The 21,124-nt window shown below is 47.2% G+C and overlaps 1 protein-coding gene across 1 annotated transcript in view; it reads left to right on the forward strand.

The window, feature by feature from the left end:
- rapgef1b (Rap guanine nucleotide exchange factor (GEF) 1b) overlaps positions 1-20,901 on the forward strand; it is a 97,711-nt gene extending 76,810 nt beyond the window's left edge. The window contains 14 exon segments of the mRNA XM_084324716.1: positions 8,518-8,610; positions 9,584-9,669; positions 9,898-10,003; positions 10,899-10,974; positions 11,389-11,473; positions 11,706-11,798; positions 13,305-13,490; positions 16,893-16,977; positions 17,751-17,845; positions 18,105-18,183; positions 18,603-18,704; positions 18,871-18,968; positions 19,590-19,718; positions 20,585-20,901. Of these exon segments, the coding sequence (XP_084180842.1) occupies positions 8,518-8,610; positions 9,584-9,669; positions 9,898-10,003; positions 10,899-10,974; positions 11,389-11,473; positions 11,706-11,798; positions 13,305-13,490; positions 16,893-16,977; positions 17,751-17,845; positions 18,105-18,183; positions 18,603-18,704; positions 18,871-18,968; positions 19,590-19,718; positions 20,585-20,735 (1,464 nt within the window). The 3' untranslated portion in view covers positions 20,736-20,901.
- The last annotated feature ends 223 nt before the right edge of the window (positions 20,902-21,124 follow it).

The raw sequence follows: 21,124 nt of genomic DNA on the forward strand, positions 1-21,124 counted from the left end.
GCGTATGGTGGTACGTGGCTGTCACTCACTGGGCGATAAGGCCAGCCCTTATCAGCCCTGCATCAGATCCACTCCACTTAACTTAATCCGGGTCGGTCTCTAGGTTAATTGAGACAGCGGTCTGACAGACGCTTATGGAGGGAAAGAGTAGTAGGAGCGGCCTATGAGCTGGCAGGTCAAATTGTGGTCATTCGATCCCTTTAATTTCCTTCTCGGGTTAGTGGAGCTGACTGAGCCTGGATTGAGGTCTTTAAAGGGCTACCTACACCTTGGGACTAGAAAATTGTCCTTATATTACCTGACCAAAACCTTTTAACACTTTTTTGGAAGTGTCTTTTTTTCTCACTAATGGTAATGATCTGGATTTGGCTGTCATGCTGATACTCCATATGTACTGAAGCATAGTGGTGGCAGAGTGCTGACTGGGAGACATAGTTTAAGTTTATTTGGATCCCCACTATTCTTCCTGGGGTCCATAACACGTAAAATACAGTTACAGACTTTATACAGTCACAACATTCACATGGCATACAGACAATTAAAACAACAATAAATACTCCTTATCAAATTTATAATACACTACAACAATACATATACTCCTAATCAATTCATAATACAATACAACAATACCTACTCATTAATTCATTCATAATACAATACAGCATAATATACTATTTAGCTTACTATTTACTATTTAGTACATACATTATCTATGTTCATATCAACCAATTATACAATCTTCTAATAATATATCCATATCAGACACATACCTTTTCATCTATGTATATCCCTATCTCTTTATCAGACACATACACTATCTATTAGGAAATGTCAATTGCGAATAGTGGTGGCAGAGTGCTGACTGGGAGACAGAGTGGTGGCACAGTGCTGACTGGGAGACAGAGTGGTGGCACAGTGCTGACTGGGAGACAGAGTGGTGGCACAGTGCTGACTGGGAGACAGAGTGGTGGCACAGTGCTGACTGGGAGACAGAGTGGTGGCAGAGTGCTGACTGGGAGACAGAGTGGTGGCACTGTGCTGACTGGGAGACAGAGTGGTGGCAGAGTGCTGACTGGGAGACAGAGTGGTGGCAGAGTGCTGACTGGGAGACAGTGGTGGCACAGTGCTGACTGGGAGACAGTGGTGGCACAGTGCTGACTGGGAGACAGAGTGGTGGCAGAGTGCTGACTGGGAGACAGAGTGCTGACTGGGAGACAGAGTGGTGGCACAGTGCTGACTGGGAGACAGAGTGCTGACTGGGAGACAGAGTGCTGACTGGGAGACAGAGTGCTGACTGGGAGACAGAGTGGTGGCACTGTGCTGACTGGGAGACAGAGTGGTGACTGGGAGACAGAGTGCTGACTGGGAGACAGAGTGGTGGCACTGTGCTGACTGGGAGACAGAGTGCTGACTGGGAGACAGAGTGGTGACTGGGAGACAGAGTGGTGGCACAGTGCTGACTGGGAGACTTCAAGTGACATTCTGCTAAATGTTTTTAAAGCCCAGGACAGAGAGTGGTCAGTGACCAGCAGACTAGAGCCCCTAAAGCGGAGACTTTTGAAGACACTGCTGGCTAGAGCTGGGCAATTAATCGAAAGAAATTTGCGATCTCGATTCATAGACCTATGCAATCTAATTTCTAAATGATGCTGGTTCTTTTTTAATAAAAAAAATGTTATAATTTTTTTTTTTTACTTTTTACTTAACTTTTTTAAATGATGACGATTGTGACTTGAGTTGTATGTTACGAGAGACTTTTAAGTTTATGTCGAGCACTTTCATATATGTCATGTTTAAGTTTAAGTCAAGCACTTTGATATATGTTATGTTGTCTGTTTAAGAAAGAGTGCAATAAATGATTTTATTGAAAAAATACGAATCGTGTGAGAGAATCGTGATCTCAATTCTTAGAGAGAAAAATCGTGATTCACATTTTAGCAAGAATTGCCCAGCCCTACTGCTGGCCCCATTTTTTATTTGGAAATATTTGCGGTTGTAGTGTGGACGGGCAGAAATGGAGACTTTTGATGACGCAGACACTTTGCTTCCAAAACATTATATGAATATTGTCTTTGAAAAGCATAAATCAAAGGCTAAATGTATTTAATTTGATTTATGCAATGGTACAAATTGGCAAATAAATGAAAAAAAATACCAGTATTCTGCCAAGTGTTTCCTTGTTTTAGGTTTTCGGCAGAGAATTTTCATTTGGGTGCATCCCTAACAAGAATGACATTTTGTAATAGTCGAGGCCCCGTGCAGCGCACTGATGGAAAACATTGTTGCATCCTCTGACTTGACAATGGAGTCAAGTAAACACCATATGCCCACAACGAGTCATTTCACCACAAGCTGACAGTGATGTCCTCGTCATGAATCATTCTTCTTATTGCTCATCGACACTACTCAAGAGAATGGCAATGAAACGCTTTCCTTCAGTTTGCAGTAGACTAGTTCACATGTGCTAAACTCAAAAACACTGCATTCAGGACGACAGGCTTGGCCGCGTGACCCGATGGACCGCAGAGCTTCCTGTTCACACGGGCACACGCATGCCCGGTGTATGTGAACGGTCGGTCACGTGATAATGCGTTTTCTCAGACGAGCTAGTACTGTGCACCCCGGAGACCACCGAGAAAGAGTCTTAACTCTTTCTCTTTGTCCGTTGTCCTCCTTCTGCCTCCACCACGGTCTATTTAAAGCCCTGTCCCCAGCTTTTATTTGCATCATTCCGTTGTGTGTGTGTGTGTGTGTGTGTGTGTGTGTGTGTGTGTGTGTGTGTGTGTGTGTGTGTGTGTGTGTGTGTGTGTGTGTGTGTGTGTGTGTGTGTGTGTGTGTGTGTGTGTGTGTGTGTGTGTGTGTGTGTGTGTGTGTGTGTGTGTGTGTGTGTGTGTGTGTGTGTGTGTGTGTGTGTGTGTGTGTGTGTCGGGACAGTATTTTCTCTCCGCTCTGCTCCTACTGTGAGGCCTAATCTGGCCACATGTTCTGGACTTGACGAGCCTGTGGCCCAGTGGAATAAGCCTGTTTGCCGCTCCTCCATAAACCCGTGTTCCGGGCTTTACACGCTTTGGTGACTTTACACAGCTTTGCAGAGAAAGAGAAAAGTAATTTTGGTCTGCCGGGTGGATAAGGACGGGAACGGACCACGTTGGCCCTGTTTCCAGCTCGTGCTAGTTGCCCTCCTTCCTCTAAAGCCCGGGACGTAAGAAGGAGGTCCGTAGGACCGTCGCATCGGACGTTAACCCTTTCACTGCCACACGGCAAATGGTTAACCCATTTGCCGTGTGGCTATGCTCGGACTCTGAGCATTTATTAACGTTACATTTTCAACAAGATTGCTGCTAATTAATTTGCAAGCGTTGTTACAGAGCAGTGCCAACGATACAGCTATTAGCTAACGTTAGCTAGTCGTTCCTCCGTTAGCTTATGCTAGCTAGCTGGCCACCTTTATAATTACTTAATGGAAACGGGGTAACGTTATGTCGAGTTCATACGTGTATTAGTGTAGTTAGTATGAACTCGACATAACGTTACTCCGTTTCCATGAAGTAATTATAAAGGTGGCCAGTTAGCTAGCATAAGCTAACGGAGGAACGACTAGCTAACGTTAGCTAATAGCTCTATCGCTGGCACTGCTCTGTAACAACGCTTGCAAATGGGCATCGTGGCATCTTTAGCTTTTCCTTCGTCGTTTACTTCAAACCCGAAGTACTTCCAAACAGCACTTCTGCTGTTTTCTTTATCCACAAGCACAAGTTGCGGAGGCTCTGCACTAGCCATATTCGGAGCTAAAATCTTTGTTGACAAACTGTGAGGTCTGTGAGGGGGAGGGCTGCAGCAGCGTGTGTCTGTTGGTCTCTGAGGGGGGGGAGGAGGAGGAGTGGCAAGCGTGCTCTGCAACAGCGTGTGTCTGTCTGTCAACAACTTGCGGTAGAACACTGCGAGCAAGCCAGCTGGTATCGATACTGCAGAAAGTATCGATATTTCGGGAAATGAGTATTGAAACCGTTTTAAATATTCAGAATCGATATGTATCGATTTTTCGATATTTTTGACAACACTAGTCTGTAGTGTGGTAGTGAAAGGTTAACCGTCTGTAGTGTGGTAGTGAAAGGTTAACCGTCTGTAGTGTGGTAGTGAAAGGTTAACCGTCTGTAGTGTGGTAGTGAAAGGTTAACCGTCTGTAGTGTGGTAGTGAAAGGGTTAACCTTCAGTAGTGTGGTAGTGAAAGGGTAAATAGACGTCACGTTTGACTCGTACAGGGTCACACAGCCCTCCGGTCCTCTCTGACCTTCTAAAGGCTGAACTTTTACCTCGACGGAGTAAACACCCTGGAATCCTATTCAATCAGTCCACGGCGCTAATCTAGTCCACTGTAGTCCCGTTTAATCAGCCGGGGCGGCGTTCCCCCCGTCTGTGGTATTTCTGTATGTTTGTAATCACTATGCTGATTGCTTTCTGCTGTACCGGGTCACTGCAGCTCCCCTCAACTTCCTCTCTGCTCCGCTCCTGAACTGGGATTTAATCTGCTCTGCTTCACCTATCTGCCTACTAGTGTAATCAACTATTCTCTCTCTTTCTTTTTCTTTCTTTTTCTTTCTTATTTTCTTTCTCTCTTTCTTTCTTTCTTATTTTCTTTCTTTCTTTTACTTACTAACACCCTGTCTCCTCCTCTCTTCCCTCCTTTAACCCCTGTCTCTCCTCCTCTCCTCCCTCCTTTCTACCCGTTCCTCCTCTCCTTTCTCCTCCTTTCTGTTTGTCTTTTTCGTTTCATCTTTTTTTCCCCTCCTCCTCCTCAGGCCTCCCACTCTTCCTCCCCTTCTTCCTCCTCCTCCTCCTCTCTCTCCTGCCACCTCCAGCCGTCCGTAGCGGCGATGGAGGAGGCGGGCTCTGGGCTGGGCCTCAGCATGTCCGTCTCTAACTCCTACCTGATTGGCCAGGCCTCCTTGACCACACCCACGGTGAGTCTCTTGCCTCCGCCCCCGCAGGCTGGGCCACTCTGTGTGGACACCGGGACCGGTCCCGACCCTTGTGTTCTGCCTGTGTGGTGCCGCCGCCTAGCCCTTCCATCCATAGTTCTGATTGGTTGCCGTCTTTGTGGTTTTTGGTTATTGGTTATTGTTGTGTGGTTCTTTAAGTATTTGCTCCACCATCATCCACCAAAATGTGCCATTTTGTGTGATTTGTTGTGTTGTTTCTGGCATTGGGTGTGATTAGTGTGTGTGCTTTAAGTGTGACTCCATGTTTGCTTATGAATGTGTGTGTGCACGTGCCTGTTGTTGTTGTTGTTGTTGTTGTTGTGGTGTAACCTCTGCCGGCCAAGACGTGTGTTGCTCATATAAGCGTTTCTCACGCCACCAACGCCCATTTCTCCTCGTGCTTTTGAGTGTCTGGAACAAATGAACCGTCCTCCTCCCAACCGACAGCTGTTCATCCAAATATCACAGGACACTAACTTGGAGGATGCAGGAAAACAAATGTGTTTGTGATCATTCCTTTTTCAAGGATATCCTGTGAAGCTCTTAACTTTGGATCTTAACTAGGGGTTGACACGTTGACTGATGGGTCCAATAATGTTGAGGGGGAAAATTATAATCTATACCAGCTGATATTGAAATATGGATGTCTGACGTTAATATATCACCTGTTAGTGAAAGAGCTTTCGGTTAATGAACAACACCTTGTCCCGGCGGTAACAACCTTTAGAGGCTCCATGGTTCCCTGACCCTGACCCCCTCTGAGGTCGGGCTGGGGGGGGGGGGGTTGACCCGTAGTGATCCCGGGGCGTAGGGGGTTCATACCGGGAACAGTGGCCTGATGAGGTCTGGCTGGAGTGGGGGGGGGGGGGGGTTGACCTGGGGTGCAGGGGTTCATACTGGGAGCAGTGGTCTGGATCTCCCTCAGGATCCAGAGGAATGCTGCTCCAGATGGATCTGATGGAAAACACATTCCTCCTCCTCCTGCTGCTGCTTCTCCTCCTCTCCTCCTCTCTCCTCCTCTCCTCTCAGTTCCTCCTCCTCCGCTCTCCAGTCTCATTCAGTGTTTCCCATACGGGGGGGGGGGGGGGGGGGGGGGGCGTTACGTGGGCTGTCCACCGGACCAGACCGAGCTCGTCATCTGCTGCCCAGACGACGTCTCTCTTTCAATCATCTCACCTGCTTGACTCCCATATCTCGCGTCATTCCCACCATTCCTGTCTCCAAAACCCTCCGAGGCTTCACGCACTCACAGCTGTACAACACCCCCCCCCCCCCCCCTCCATTAGTGACCACTGCGAGTAAACTAGTGACCTGTGTGTGAAACTGCCACTGTCCCCCCTCCCCACCTCCACCTCCTCTTTCTGCAACACATCTCAGCAGCAGCCCACCCCCCTTCCACCCGCGCTCGCCAGTGGAATCTTCGCATTCCTGAGCTCCTCAGGGCGTGATGTTTGGGGGGGGGGGGTCATGGGAGAAGGGAGGCTTGGCTTGGAGGGAAGAGTATGGGGGACGAGGGGGACGGGGGGGGTATATAGTGTGGAAAGAGACGGGGATATTCTCCTTAATTTTTATTTAATGTGGAAATACCCGCTCCCACCTTCCCTTGTGTGTGTGTTGTCAGAGTTAGTATTGTCTTAAGAAGACTAGTAGGAAAGAATGAACAAATTGTCTTTGTGTGTCTGTGTGTGTGTGTGTGTGCACGTGTCTGAGCACACATTTGTCTGCGCGCGCTTTTGTGTGTGTGTGTGTGTGTGTGTGTCCGGTCCGAGCATGCAGACACAGCCCTGCCAAGCGGTGTTTATCACGGTAATCTATGAGCCGCTCAGCGCTGGTATGCTGCTGAGAGGGGGCCGGTATGTAGGACATGTTACGGCAGGTTACGTGTGTGTGTGCCTTTCTACTGACAGACATCTCCTCACCTGGCCACAGTGACCTCACACACACACACACACACACACACACACACACACACACACACACACGCTGTCAAGACGGAGCCTGTGCTCACATGTTTTCCCAGTCACACACCGAAGGCTGGTGAAACGCGAGGACGGCAAGCGGTTTGATACCTTGCTTGCTTCTCGTCTGCCCATTTTCCGTGTGGAGCGGCTCCGTCTTGTCGATCTACACACGTCGTCTCTCACCTCCGGAGGCGACGGGTGTTTCCGTTGCCGTGGTTGCGGTTGTGTCGTGTGTTTTGGGTGTACGTGTGTGTGTGTGACGTGTGTGTGTGTGTGTGTTTGCACTTTGCAGTAGTCCAGAGAGACCTTACAGAAAGTCCAGACCTTACCTTTACGGAGAATGAAGTGAAGCTCTTTCATTTTTCTTTCTCCCTTCTTTCAGTTTTTCAGCTTCTTTTTCTGTCTGCTTCTCTCTTCAGCCCCTCTGACCTCTCCTTAACCCTGTCTTTTATTTTTAATTATTTTTTCTTCCTGCTTTCCTTCTTTCCACCAATCACAGAGCTTGGACCAGGTCGCCTTGACCAATGCCACCCATCTGGATGGCGGCGGGGGCGGGCCCAACGGTTCCCTCACCGGCTCGTTGGGCTCTGTGGCTGTCTGTCTCCCCTCTGGGTCTTCTCTCACTGACTCTCTCCACACCTCTGCGGTGAGCCGACAGGACAGACAGACAGACAGACAGACAGACAGACAGACAGACAGACAGACAGACAGACAGACAGACAGACAGGACAGACAGTAGGTACAGTCAGTCAGACAGGCAGACACATTACAGGCAGACAAACAGACAGACAGACAGGGTAAAGATACAGACAGTACGTATAGACAGACAGAAACGGTACAGAGAGACACACAGACACAGTACAGACAGACTGACAGAAAGTACAAACTCACACAGTACTTACAGACGAGACAAAATCGTATGTACAGACAGGCAGACAGACAGACAGGCAGGCAGGCAGACAGACAGACAGACAGACAGACAGACAGACAGACAGACAGACAGACGGACGTGTAGGGGGAGGGAACAGGGAGGGACACCTCGCCACTGAACTGAAATGAACACGAAAAGCACAAGAAGCCCTGTGCAGATGGATGATAAACTGATATCACTTGACCTCCTAACCACGGTAGATTTGAATTAGATTAGAGCACTCGGGTATTTGCTGGTGTAATGAGGCTTATTACGGCGGACACTCTTCAGACAATAACACACTGACTGGTTCACTTACTGGACTCTCGCTGCCATTATCACTGCTCTCTGAACACCACTGCTCTCTGAATCCTAGTAGAGTATCATGTGCTACACGTTTCTCTTTACCTACTATGCCTTACAAATGATGCACACCAGTGCCACCTAGAGGACAAACGACGGTACAGAAATGGGAGTCACACACACACACATACACACTCTGCTCACTACTAGTTGTACCACTAGACCGTGGCTAGTTCCCGTCGTGTCGACATTCACGGTTGAGGTCTAGTCCGCCCTAAGGGGAACACTGTCGGACCCTCTCTCCGCTCCACCACCACTCCCCCCCCCTTACGCGTGGTCTGTGTCCCCTCCTGTCTTCCCGTAGAGTGAGAGTGCGAATGACGAGGGCGGCGAGGGGGAGTACGTCAACCTGTACTCGTCCAGCCAGGCCAATGGGGAGCTGCCGCTCTGCCTCAGAGTAAGTAAGCTGACCAACCAACGGGTCCGGGGGTCAATTCCATTTAGATGTCCCCGTCAATTCAGGACGTTGAATCGATTTGTTTTGAAAATTCAATGTAGGAACATTTTAATAAAAAAAAAGAAAACTGAAAAAAAAAGCTTGTTCGCATTGTGCTCTCAAAACGGCACTTTTTTCAATCCGCCATCGAGCGGGAAAACGATGCTTTTTCCCCGGTTCATGTCTTGAATTGACCGAACCTGAAATGGAATTTGAATGGACTCGCCTGAACCTGTCTGAGCATGACTTGAGGCCCAGGGGGCTTCTCTCTTTCCTGTGCGGGACATCATGTGATGTGGTGTGATGCCGTCTGTTGAGAAGTTATCCATCCATACATTGTTCTGATTGCCTGGCTGCTGGTGGTAGCCCCCCCCCCCCCCCCCCCTCCCCCTGGAACTTAACCTTGCTCTGATCTAACGCCTGACATGGTGCTGCTCAGTGGGATTTTCAATGGTTTGCTCGTTTTCAATTTTCCAATAACACCCTCCATAACAGCCTTCGTACCCATGTGTTTGTGTGTGAGTGAGAGAACGAGCTAACGTATGTGATTGTCTGCACAGTTTCCATTTGTTGCAGTGTGTGTGTGTGTGGTGTCTACTCTCTAGGTGGCGTCTGTCCTAAACTCTACATTAGTTCTGTTCTGTCCGGTTCCGCCTTACTAAGGAAAGGGTGCATTTTTTTTAAACTGGGAGACTTTTCGACACACAATCTAATCCTACTCAACAGAACATGCATAATAAACAAGCTAGTCCATCCTTCTCTCAACCAAACGTCTTGCATGAGACCTCGGCGGTTGACAGAATCTCACCCCCGGGAAGCCTGTCCTCCCCCCCCCCCCCCGCTCACTGCATGGACTCCTGTGTCTCAAGGCGGCGGATATTTCACTGCACTACATGCAAACATTGACGCCGGTGCTTATCCCTTTTCCGACCAGGAGCCAATCTCTGCGGACGACGTGCTTCAAGACCCCGCCCCTCAGATGGCCTCCTCCAATAGCAAAGAAGCGTTGGACAAGGACAGGTGAGAGAGGATAAAGTGGCCACCATGTAGGTCATGATGTGTAGATATCCATGTTCCCCTGCTGCTGCTGCTGCAGTGTCCCTGTAGCCATGAGAACGCTGCCAGGTAACACTCGGAGCCCAGTCAGCCGGTGTGATGGAGGCCCCAGGGGGAGGCTGGAGGCCCCAGGTGAGGCTGGGTTCTTCACGCCACGTTGGGTCCGTGCTCTGACGTCTTGTGTTCCCCCAGGAGGCTAAAGTCCACGGACTCGGCCGGGAGTGACGAGGAGGAGGTGGACGAGCTCTCCCTCATCGACCACAAAGAGATCATGAGCAGGATAACGCTAAAACAAGAGGTAATGCTCCCGCCCGCCGTGTGCCGTTTTTAGAAAGCTGATGGGGTTATCTCTGCTCCGCAGGACGCCAGCGCCACACAAAGTGCATTTTGTAACGTTAAACTAGTCCGCGCTACGGTTTCCTCCTGTCTACCGCTCAAGCGGTGAAACGGGAGACCCAGAGATGCGCCGCCGGGGGTATCGATTTCCACTCCACTGACCGACTCTCCGTTGCTGCCCTCTGGTGTCGGTCTTTAGAAACTGCAGGGCTACTACTACTGCACATACCCCCCCCCCCCCCTTCCACCCCTAATTCCTTCCCTTTTTTCTGTTTGGTGCAGTCTGACAGACAGGAGTGTGTGTGTGTGTGTGTGTCTGTGTGTGTGCTTATGTGTGAGAAATGCTGCCCCCCCCCCACCCTGCAAGGTCAGGGACAGAGGATAGCAGGGATAAAAAAAAAATACAAAATAATAAAAATGGAAGATTGTAGTAGAATAAAGATGTAGACATGTCTGCTGCAGCTGAAGTACTGTTACAGCTGTATCTGATGTTATCTGTGATCTGGTGGTGCGATCAGCATAATCTCTCTCTCGCTCTCTATCGCTCTCTCTCTCATCAGTGGAGCCTGGTGCAGGGCAAGGGGAGGTGGGGGCCGTTCAGTGTTGGGGGGGTGGGTGACGGGAAGGGGAGAGAAAGGAGAGAGCTGCATTTTGGGCTAGACTGCATTCCTGTCTTAATCCTCATCAATTCTCTAACTATCTTTCTTTCTCTTCCTCTATCCCACCCCCCTCTCTCTCTCTCTCTCTCTCGCACGCGCACTCATTTTCTCTGATTCTCTCTGCCTCGCCCCTCTCCCTCTCTCTCTCTCTCTCTCTCTCTCTCTCTCTCTCTCTCTCCCTCGCTCTCTCTCTCTCAGAGTGACGACGGTCCTGACGTTCGTGCCGGATCAGGAGATATTCTTTTAGTCCACGCCACAGAAACGGACCGCAAAGGTACGTACAGGATGCGTTATGACTCGTTATAACCCCCCCTACCCCTCCTACCCCCCACCCCCCGTTTAGCATGATGTATGTTAGTGGGCTTCTGGGTCAGCGGTGCCTCCTCCTCGTTGAAGTAGCCTTTAGATCTCCCGTCCGATGCCGGCGGACCGATAATCCTTTTCATATCGAACAGTGATTTGATTTGTTGTGAGCATGTAGGGATGCTTGCTTGCTTCTTTTTTATATATATTCTCCAAGCTGTCGGATCAATGTTATTATTATCACATGGAGTCTCTTGGTTTTAGTTTGTTGTCATGTGTTCCAGGTATGAAGCAGCATGTGTTTCTGACTTCCTGTCTTTTTAGATGGAGCTGGATTTGAACTGAATGTGATGATGAACTGAAATGTGCTGTTCTTCCCCCCCAGATCTAGTTTTGTACTGTGAAGCCTTTTTGACGACATATAGGACCTTTATCAGCCCGGAGGACCTCATTAAGAAGTTACACCAAAGATATCCTTTACAAACCCCGCTGGACACCAGTCTCTCTACCGTATAGCTTCATCGCCGCTGGGTTTGATCATCGCAGAGGGAATTACATGCTTTGTTTGTGCCATGCCCAACTAACGTATATAATAATCCTGCAGCTGTTGTGTCCTTGGTGAAAACATTGATTATTGCTGTGAGGGTGTATATATAATGCAGGGGATGTCGTCTGTAAAGTTCTCCTTGACCCACGGAGCACATATACCCGGTTCTGCCACAGTCCCGACACGTTCAAGAAGCGCCTCAGCAAGAACACCTTCTTCGTGCTGGTCCGCGTGGTGGACGAGCTGTGGTGAGTCGACCCGTTCTCCCTCCAGAGCCACACGCTATGAGGCGCTATTACTCTCGCATATCAACAACCGAATAGTGTAAAAAAACGTACCCGTCCGTGCCAAGGTGTCCGATGATGACGGCACGTCTCTGTCTAAGTGCTGGGGCACGTTTCATATAGTGTCAAATTAATGCTGGTTCGGGAATCGTTCGTGTGCGCGTCTTAAATTCAGCAGCTTGCTGTGTCTACACGTACCTTCCAGTCAAAACTAGTGAAAATATGTCTTGCAGCGGTGGAAATAAACCCCATATATCCATCACACTGTTGCCAGCGGCTTGGCTGATTTGAGTGAAATCATTCTCAACGGACAAGCCGGCAAAATGGCAGCAAGTACAGGAAGCCTCCAACTTCAACTTAAAATGCATGCCGTCACTCACTGACGGAATATGCAGCAAGAACTACATAAAACTTCAGGAACCATGTTGGAGTCATTCATTCGTTCAAACCTTTATTTAAGAAATTAGTTGAGGGCAAACCTCATTTTCAACGATGCAGAGTAAACATAAACAAATTATGAAAACTATTTATTTATTTGTAGCGCTAACATATATGAACTACAGCACTGTGTCCACAGTCATGCTGCTGGTGCTGTAGACCACTGTGTCCACGCTGCTGGTACTGTGGGCCACTGTGTCCACAGTCATGCTGCTGGTACTGTAGGCCACTGTGTCCATGCTGCTGGTACTGCAGGCCACTGTGTCCATGCTGCTGGTACTGCAGGCCACTGTGTCCATGCTGCTGGTACTGCAGGCCACTGTGTCCATGCTGCTGGTACTGCAGGCCACTGTGTCCATGCTGCTGGTACTGCAGGCCACTGTGTCCATGCTGCTGGTACTGCAGGCCACTGTGTCCATGCTGCTGGTACTGCAGGCCACTGTGTCCATGCTGCTGGTACTGCAGGCCACTGTGTCCATGCTGCTGGTACTGCAGGCCACTGTGTCCATGCTGCTGGTACTGCAGGCCACTGTGTCCATGCTGCTGGTACTGCAGGCCACTGTGTCCATGCTGCTGGTACTGCAGGCCACTGTGTCCATGCTGCTGGTACTGCAGGCCACTGTGTCCACGCTGCTACAGTCATGCTGCTGCTGTCTTTTAAAGTTTGGATTCCCCTGTTTCTTGATTTTTGGACAAACCTTTTCGCAAACTTTTAAGACTAAATAATTGGAAACGGTTTAGTCTAGTCTTGAATTTCTATAAGACGTTCATATTTATAGACTTAAAGTCGTTCCTATACCTTAACGTTTCGACTGTGAAATCTACCGCATGGTGCGTGCTGCTGGTCAGACCGGTCACATGGTTGTCTTCGTATTGTAGATTTCACGGTCAAAGCATTAAAGGGTTTTACAGTAAACAAACGTGACGTTATGTTCTTTCCTTCTCTGTCCCTCCTCCTGATCCCCCCCTCTTCTCCTCTCCTCTCTGTCTCCCTCCTCCCTCCCCTCCTCTCCGTCTCCCTCCCCCTCCCAGTCTGGTGGAGTTGACGGAGGACATCCTGAAGCAGCTGATGGACCTGGTGTTCCGGCTGGTGTGTAACGGCGAGCTCAGCCTGGCCCGAGTGCTGCGCAAGAACATCCTGGACAAGGTGGAGCAGAAGAAGCTGCTGCGCTTCCCCAACTCCCTGAAGCCGCTCGCCGCCCGAGGCGTCTCCGCCAGGTCAGCGCTCTACATTTAAAAGCCTCACAAGGGCGTTAGAGGTCTTAAAAGGGTTATGATTTTGATAGGTCTTAAAAGTGTATTGGATTAGGATCAGCCCCCCCCCCCCCAACAAGTCATATGGAATTACCTCTTTCATAGTAATTTTCTTGGCCGTGAAATAGGTATTAAATTCTATTTCAACTTGTTGAAACCCTGCAGGAACCTCGAGTACAGAGCGCTGCCTACTGTACGTGTACATTGAGACAGGAAGCATACAGAAAGCGTACAGTAAGGGGTTAATCTGTGCTGAGGCGATGCACTCGTCTTTCCTTTCATTTGTGGAACAAGATTCCACTTGATGATGATGACGATTAGAGACATAATTTAATGTTAATGATGCTGGGATGTTGATGCCCAGGAGACTTGCCTACAGAATTGTGGTTATCTTACACACAGGTTACCAAACGGTACATAATACTACACATATTGTAACTGAGGGGTACAATTCCCTGACTGTATTGTTAGATATGATATTTAATACCACTACCTCTTGTACTTTAACTTCTGGCCATCCAGTACATGATATAAGTATGATGAACACTTTCCCACCTGATGAAACGAATCCACACAAATGTACCAAATCGAATATTTTATATAGCAAAAGGTATATACAACGTTCACTTAATTACATTTATGATTTGAAATATGAAACATGCACTTTTATGGCAAATGAGTATTCGTAGGTAAATCAACATTGAATGTCCAATCTCTGGTTACGCAGGGAGTAAGTATACAACCTGGAATATTTAGGAAACGATAGCGATGGTACTTAAATGATTATAGCTGGATACACTAAGGGGGGGGGGGGTGTCCCGCTGGTTGTAAGACAGTAGGAGGGGGGGGTTAGAGAAGCCGCTGGCGGTATCCCATCTGGCCGACGGTATCTTGGGAGAATCCAAAGTCTTGGACACGGTGCCCACAGAACCTCGGTCCGCAGACGAATACAGCTGGACCCTCTGTGGACGGTAGCTGCCGGTCCACAACGGAGAGACGTGAGGCGACCTCACTGGGGTAGAGCGCCGTCTCACCTGGAGTCCTCTCCGGGGGGTAGTTCCAACACTCCGCAGTGTTGGCCTTTATCCATGGAATAATCAAAGCACCCAAAGCATAATCCAAGCCGTGGAAGGCTCGCCGTCGTCCGGGTAGAGTAATCCAATATACAGGTCCGGTCGCCCTGGCCCGGAGCTCCTCGGATGCAAGCACCTACTAGGGGTCTGCTCAGCCTGGTTAAGCGTCCAGATAACGTCAGGAACGATGGGGGTACTGATAACTTTAGAACTCTAACCGAACGATGCACCATACATAAATAGACTATTATTAGCTTAATAGAATACGTCCAACTCGACGGTATAGTGCCAAACTATGACTATTCAACTATTAATCTACACGATATCTCAATGCCTATTCTGGGCCAAGTAGGCCTTACTACACCACACGTGCGTCGTGGGGAGGCTTTGCGTCTGTCACTCTGTTGGAGGGTAAAGAACTGGACTAAAAGGAAGTTCTACTTTACTTGCGCCATATATATATGCGCTATGAACAAATAGTACCATTCGTATTTCGCCCGACATATTCCTGCGCGGAACCGGGGCTTGCCACGACATGTTAGGCGGCACGATTGAACTTGGACCTAGGGGTATGGCAACCTGGCGCCAGGTTCTCGTCCAATGGTAGAATGAAACTATTATGGGCTGTTTAGTAGACTAAAGGGATATTCAGTGCATATTGTACAAGGAATATACAGGGGATATCAAACGATATACAAATACAATTAAATATATATATATAAATAAATATATATATTCGGTTTAATCTGATCCTTCACAACACATATAGTTTACCTGCTACACGTCACTGCTGGCAGGTACAGTGCCTTTCTTAACGGCACACAGCACCTTCCGTAGTGAAATCAACAGTACGTTAACAGTATAGCACTTCCATAATATCAGTTAGGATTTAGGATTTTATTAGGATCCGCATTAGCTGATACAGAACATTAGCTACTCTTCCTGGGGTCAAACACAAAACATAAAAAGACACGTACAGACAAAACAACCACATGCAATAGAAATCTGAAAAGTATAACAACAATATTCTTTCTCACAAACATATTGCTATACATATTATTATTCGTATACATGTATATATATTAGGGGTGTAACGGTACATAAAAACCATGGTTCGGTACGTACCTCGGTTTTGAAGTCACGGTTCGGTGCAGGTTTTTGGTACAGTGGGGGAAAGTTTGGCTTTCCATGTTCCACTCAGGGATGATGTAGTGTGCAGTAACTAATTATACTTGTAGAATAGAATAGAATAGACTTTTAATTGTCATTGCACAGTAGGGCTGTCAACGAATATTCTATATTGAAATTAATAATCGACTTGTAAAGAAAAGAAAAAAAATGTATAATAATTATATTAGATTGTGAAAAAAACAGCCCCCGGTGGGCGGTCATTAGCGGTACGATACACACTGAAACGCTTTGGTACGGATACACGTACCTTTACACCCCTAATATATATATTATATATTCATATACTCAATTCATAAGCATTTAATATACATACAAAGTGAAATCTTTCAACATTCATATACATGTTGATATTCCTATACATAAGTAAATGTACACAATGTGGCTACAGGCATCAGGTGTTTTTAACTAGCTCTTTAAAGCTGACTTCACTGTGTGCTTCAGTGATCTCAGCTGGAAGTGAGTTCCACGCAGCCACCACTCCAAACAGTACTGTGCTTTGATCGTGCTTTAGGATCTTGAACTCGATCTGTCCACGCTTCATTCCAGAAGATGGTGGTACACTTCATGGTGTTTCCTATTTTATTGGTTGTCACGAAAAAAAAATATATTATATATATTATAACTGTATGATAGCATGTACATTAATGCTGTATATAACATATATATATATATATATTTATTCTTACTTTGTATGGATATATATCCACATCTGTCTGTACATACCTGCCTATAATCCTTTTTACATGTCTGTCTGTAGATACTATATCTATATCTGTACATATCCCTTACCTACTCTCACTAGTTACGCTGCTGGCCAGTATGACTTACTACCATAGTGTCTTTATACCTGCATCACTGTACATATTAATACTACACTCTGTACATACATCTGATTAGCACTATTACTCAGTAGTACTAATTTATATATCTTATACCCACTTTAATCACCTGTACATTGTATATTATTATTGCACTTTACTGTTACATTTGCACTCTGGTTGGATGACAAAACTTATTTTCGTTGTACTTGTGCTGTATAATAACAATACATTTGAATCTAATCTATTCACAATTTCTGTGTGTCTCTCTCTCTTCACTACAGGCCTGGAACTCTCCATGACTTCCGCAGTCATGAGATCGCTGATCAGCTCACTCTCCTCGATGCAGAACTCTTCTACAAAATTGAGGTATGATGGTTTTCTAGAGAGCTTGGCCTCTTGTTTGAGTGTGTTTAGTAATCTTCCGTTATTAGCTTGTCCTTGACTAAAGAAATTCTTAGTCGACTAATAGTCAAAGGATTATGCCATCTAATCAAATAGTATATTTAATCAACAGATCTGCTTGTTTTAATAAAATTGTGTTACAATTATATCGTGGTATCTAGCTTTAGAATCAAAGGCCGGTATAGATCTGTGAGTGTTGTTATGATGCCACAGACAGAGGTGCATATAATTATATACAGTATATACATATACAGGAAAACTCGTCGTGGAAATCGTTAAAGAGAAAAGGTATGTTAGTCGACTCAAGACCCTGACAACTTCATAATGGATTAAGCAACTATGGAGGGTCAGTCCTACTCTACTCAAGCTCTACTCCTGTGTCTACTGAGGCCTACCCTAACTACTCTACTCAAGCTCTACTCAAGCTCTACTCATGTCTCTACTTGAGCTCTACTTGTGACTCTACTGAAGCTCTACTCGTGACTTTACTCGTGTCTACTGAGACCTACCCTAACTACTCTACTCAAGCTCTACTTGAGCTCTACTTGTGACTCTACTCAAGCTCTACTCGTGACTTTACTCGTGTCTCTACTGAGACCTACCCTAACTACTCTACTGAAGCTCTACTCATGACTCTACTTGAGCTCTACTTGTGACTCTACTCGTGACTCTACTCGAGCTCTACTCGTGTCTCTACCCGTGCCTACCCTAACTCCCCGCTCCTCCCTACCCTGCAGATTCCTGAGGTGCTGCTCTGGGCCAAGGAGCAGAACGAGGAGAAGAGTCCTAATCTCACGCAGTTCACGGAACACTTTAACAACATGAGTTACTGGTAAGATCAAACGCCCTATATATCCCCTCTTGTGTATCATGTCCTCAGATCGTATTATGAGTAACCGCGATGTGCCTCTCATATTACCCCGCCATTAGGCCGTTGCTAATGTGATCCCATTACTCACGACGTCCAGATCGTCTGACATCTGTAATTAACTGTCCTGCTGCTGCTCATTAGCACTGAGAGCAGTGGCCTATGCTCTGCATCGCATCTCCACACAGACGCTTAACGGTGAATCTCTCCTTCTGTCCTGCAGGGTGCGCTCTCTGATCATTCAGCAGGAGAAAGCCCAGGATAGAGAGAAGCTGCTTCTCAAGTTTATCAAGATCATGAAGGTTTGTGATGACATCACACAGAGATCAATTCTGAAGCACCCATCGGGTGTTTTTAACTCGCTCTTTAAAGCTTACTTCACTGTGTGCTTCAGCCATCTAAACTGGAAGTGAGCTCCACGCAGCCGCGGCTCCAACCAGTACTGCGTATTGCTTTGATCGTGTTCTAGATTTCGGATCTTGAACTTGATAAATATAATGTATATGCTATATACAGCATTGATGTACATGCTATCATACAGAGTTATATGGGTTATATGCAGGTGTGTATATAACCCATATAACTCTGTATGATAGCATGTACATTAATGCTGTATATACCGTATACAAATACAGGTATATTTATTCTTACAGGGCCCAACTATTTTTGTTGACTATTCTGGTGTATCTCTATAACTCCTGTTCCCCATTTCTTTGTGCAGCACTTAAGAAAGTTGAATAATTTCAACTCCTACTTGGCGATACTGTCCGCCCTGGACTCGGCCCCCATCCGCAGACTGGAGTGGCAGAAACAGACCTCGGAGGTGAGACTGACCCGTCCGTTACCCTCCTAACGCCCAGAGGGGCTCGCGTGTCAGACGGTGTAGCGTCGGACCGGCACATTATTCAGAGTTGGTCTCCGTAGGATTGTTCGTTGTACACGTTTAGTGTCTCTCATCACGTCCCGCCCTCTGTTCTTATTCTCCTCAGGGATTGGAGGAGTACTGCACGTTGATTGACAGCTCTTCGTCCTTCAGAGCGTACAGGGCTGCTCTGGCTGAAGTGGAGCCTCCATGCATCCCGTACCTGTAAGTGACCTTTGTGTTTCAGGGTATCTGCGGGGTATTAAACATTCTTAAAAGTTATTCAATTCATAATTCTCAATTTAAGGCCTTAAAAGGTATTAAAAAGTATTTAATTTGCACAGGTATTACATTTTTGGGGGGGCAGCCCGGCTGTTGGGAGATTAAATAATATAAAATATATTAAATGTTTTTGTATTCAAGTAGTTTTTGCGGGGCTACCGGGAGCTTGGTGCGTCTGGCGAGAGCTTGGATGGACCACGTGAGAATTTAAATTGCCCGCCAGTTCAGTGTCGCTCTGTGTTTTCTTTTTTGCTAGTATGGTCGTGAAATTGGTATTCCATTTTGCTCTAAGTGGTATTAAAAAGGTCTTAAAAAGTCTTAAATTGAACTTGTTGAACCCTGCAGATACGCTGTGTTTACAGCTTTATACAGTAATGATAATTACTATAATAATGATTTATTTTCGTTTATATAATTAAAAAAAAACTTAAGTTGGGCTGAAATAACAAATAAGATATCTCTATATTTATATCTAAAAGCCTTTCAAAAGTCCAAGACAAATATGGAAGAAAAGGGGGTCTGATGTGATGTGATTTCTCCCTCTCTGTCCTGCTCTTCTCCCAGTGGTCTGATCCTCCAGGACCTGACCTTCGTCCACCTGGGGAACCCCGACCTCATCGAGGGGAAGATCAACTTCTCCAAACGCTGGCAGCAGTTCAACATACTGGACAGCATGCGACGCTTCCAGCAAGTGTACGTTCACCAATCACCAGGACCCAAACCACCTGTGGTGGAAGCAGCTGATCCTGTATTACAAGGCCTGAAAGATAACAGATTACAATAGTAGACGACACAATCGACCTATCTCAAGCCCGCCCTCTTTTCTGGATCCTCCAATCACAACCGTTGTTTCCCTCAGACAAACAACAGTTGTGATGGGAGGATGGAGGAAGGTTGAGATAGGTTGATTATTTTACTGCTCTGCTCATAGGAATGTTATCTACAGTTCAGGCCTGGTTCAGTGCTTTACTGTCCCAGAGGAGAAACGTGGCTTGCGGTCAGGAGTCGGATAAAAAACCCACTACTATCCAAAAATACTACAGCCATATTATACACAGCAGGGCTGCGCGATTATGGCACAAATCTGAATCACGATTATTTTGATTGATATTGAAATCACGATTATTAGACACAATTACTCCTCCTTTGAGAAGGTCATATATGACCACGACTGAATTTGTTGTTGACCAAAGGCTGCGTTTCTCTCATCTCAAGTTACTAAAGACGTTTCAAAATAACTGGAGAAATGCGGCGTGGCTCCCTCCTCCCTCTCAACACGAGCTGAAACTACTGGTTGGGCTTGGAGGGGGGGGGGGGGGGTGCGCTGCATTTACAACACAAGACAAAATGAGAGCAACACGTCATGCGGCACAATAATCCTTTTATCTCGATTATCATAATCGTGGGAAGCCAAAAATTGTAATTGGAAACTGCCAGAATCGCCCCAGCCATAATACACAGTACACAACACACTCTATAGTGTGTCTACGCCAGCTATTGGTTGTTGTATCTTCTTACTGGTATATATATATAATTTATTCTTCATATTCTCCCACCAGGCATTATGAGCTGAAGCGTAACGACGACATCGTGTGCTTCTTCAACGACTTCAGCGACCACCTGGCGGAGGAGGCTCTCTGGGAGCTCTCCGTGAAGATCAAGCCCAAGAACATGCAGAGGCGCAGGACGGAGCGCGAGGAGAAGACCTAGGGGCCTCCGGGGGGCCTCCGTGGGGGCTCCGGGCCCTGGGCCTCAAGAGACTGACCTCCAACTGTGCTTCATGACACTAACTCCACTTTACTACAGACAAGACTGATGAGGAAGAGAGAGAGAGAGACAGACAGACATCGGCAGTGGGAGCGGACAGGAGACTCGCTGGGGGGGGCGGACAGGAGCCTCTCTGGGGGAAGGGTGAACAGGGAGCGGACAGGAGCCTCTCTGGGGGAAGGGTGAACAGGGAGCGGACAGGAGACTCGCTGGGGGGGGCGGACAGGAGCCTCTCTGGGGGAAGGGTGAACAGGGAGCGGACAGGAGCCTCTCTGGGGGGGTGAACAGGGAGCGGACAGGAGCCTCTCTGGGGGGGGTGAACAGGGAGCGGA

Source organism: Notolepis coatsorum (assembly GCF_963971535.1).
Source record: "Notolepis coatsorum genome assembly, chromosome: 11".
In the NCBI taxonomy this organism is placed as follows: Eukaryota; Metazoa; Chordata; class Actinopteri; order Aulopiformes; family Paralepididae; genus Notolepis; species Notolepis coatsorum.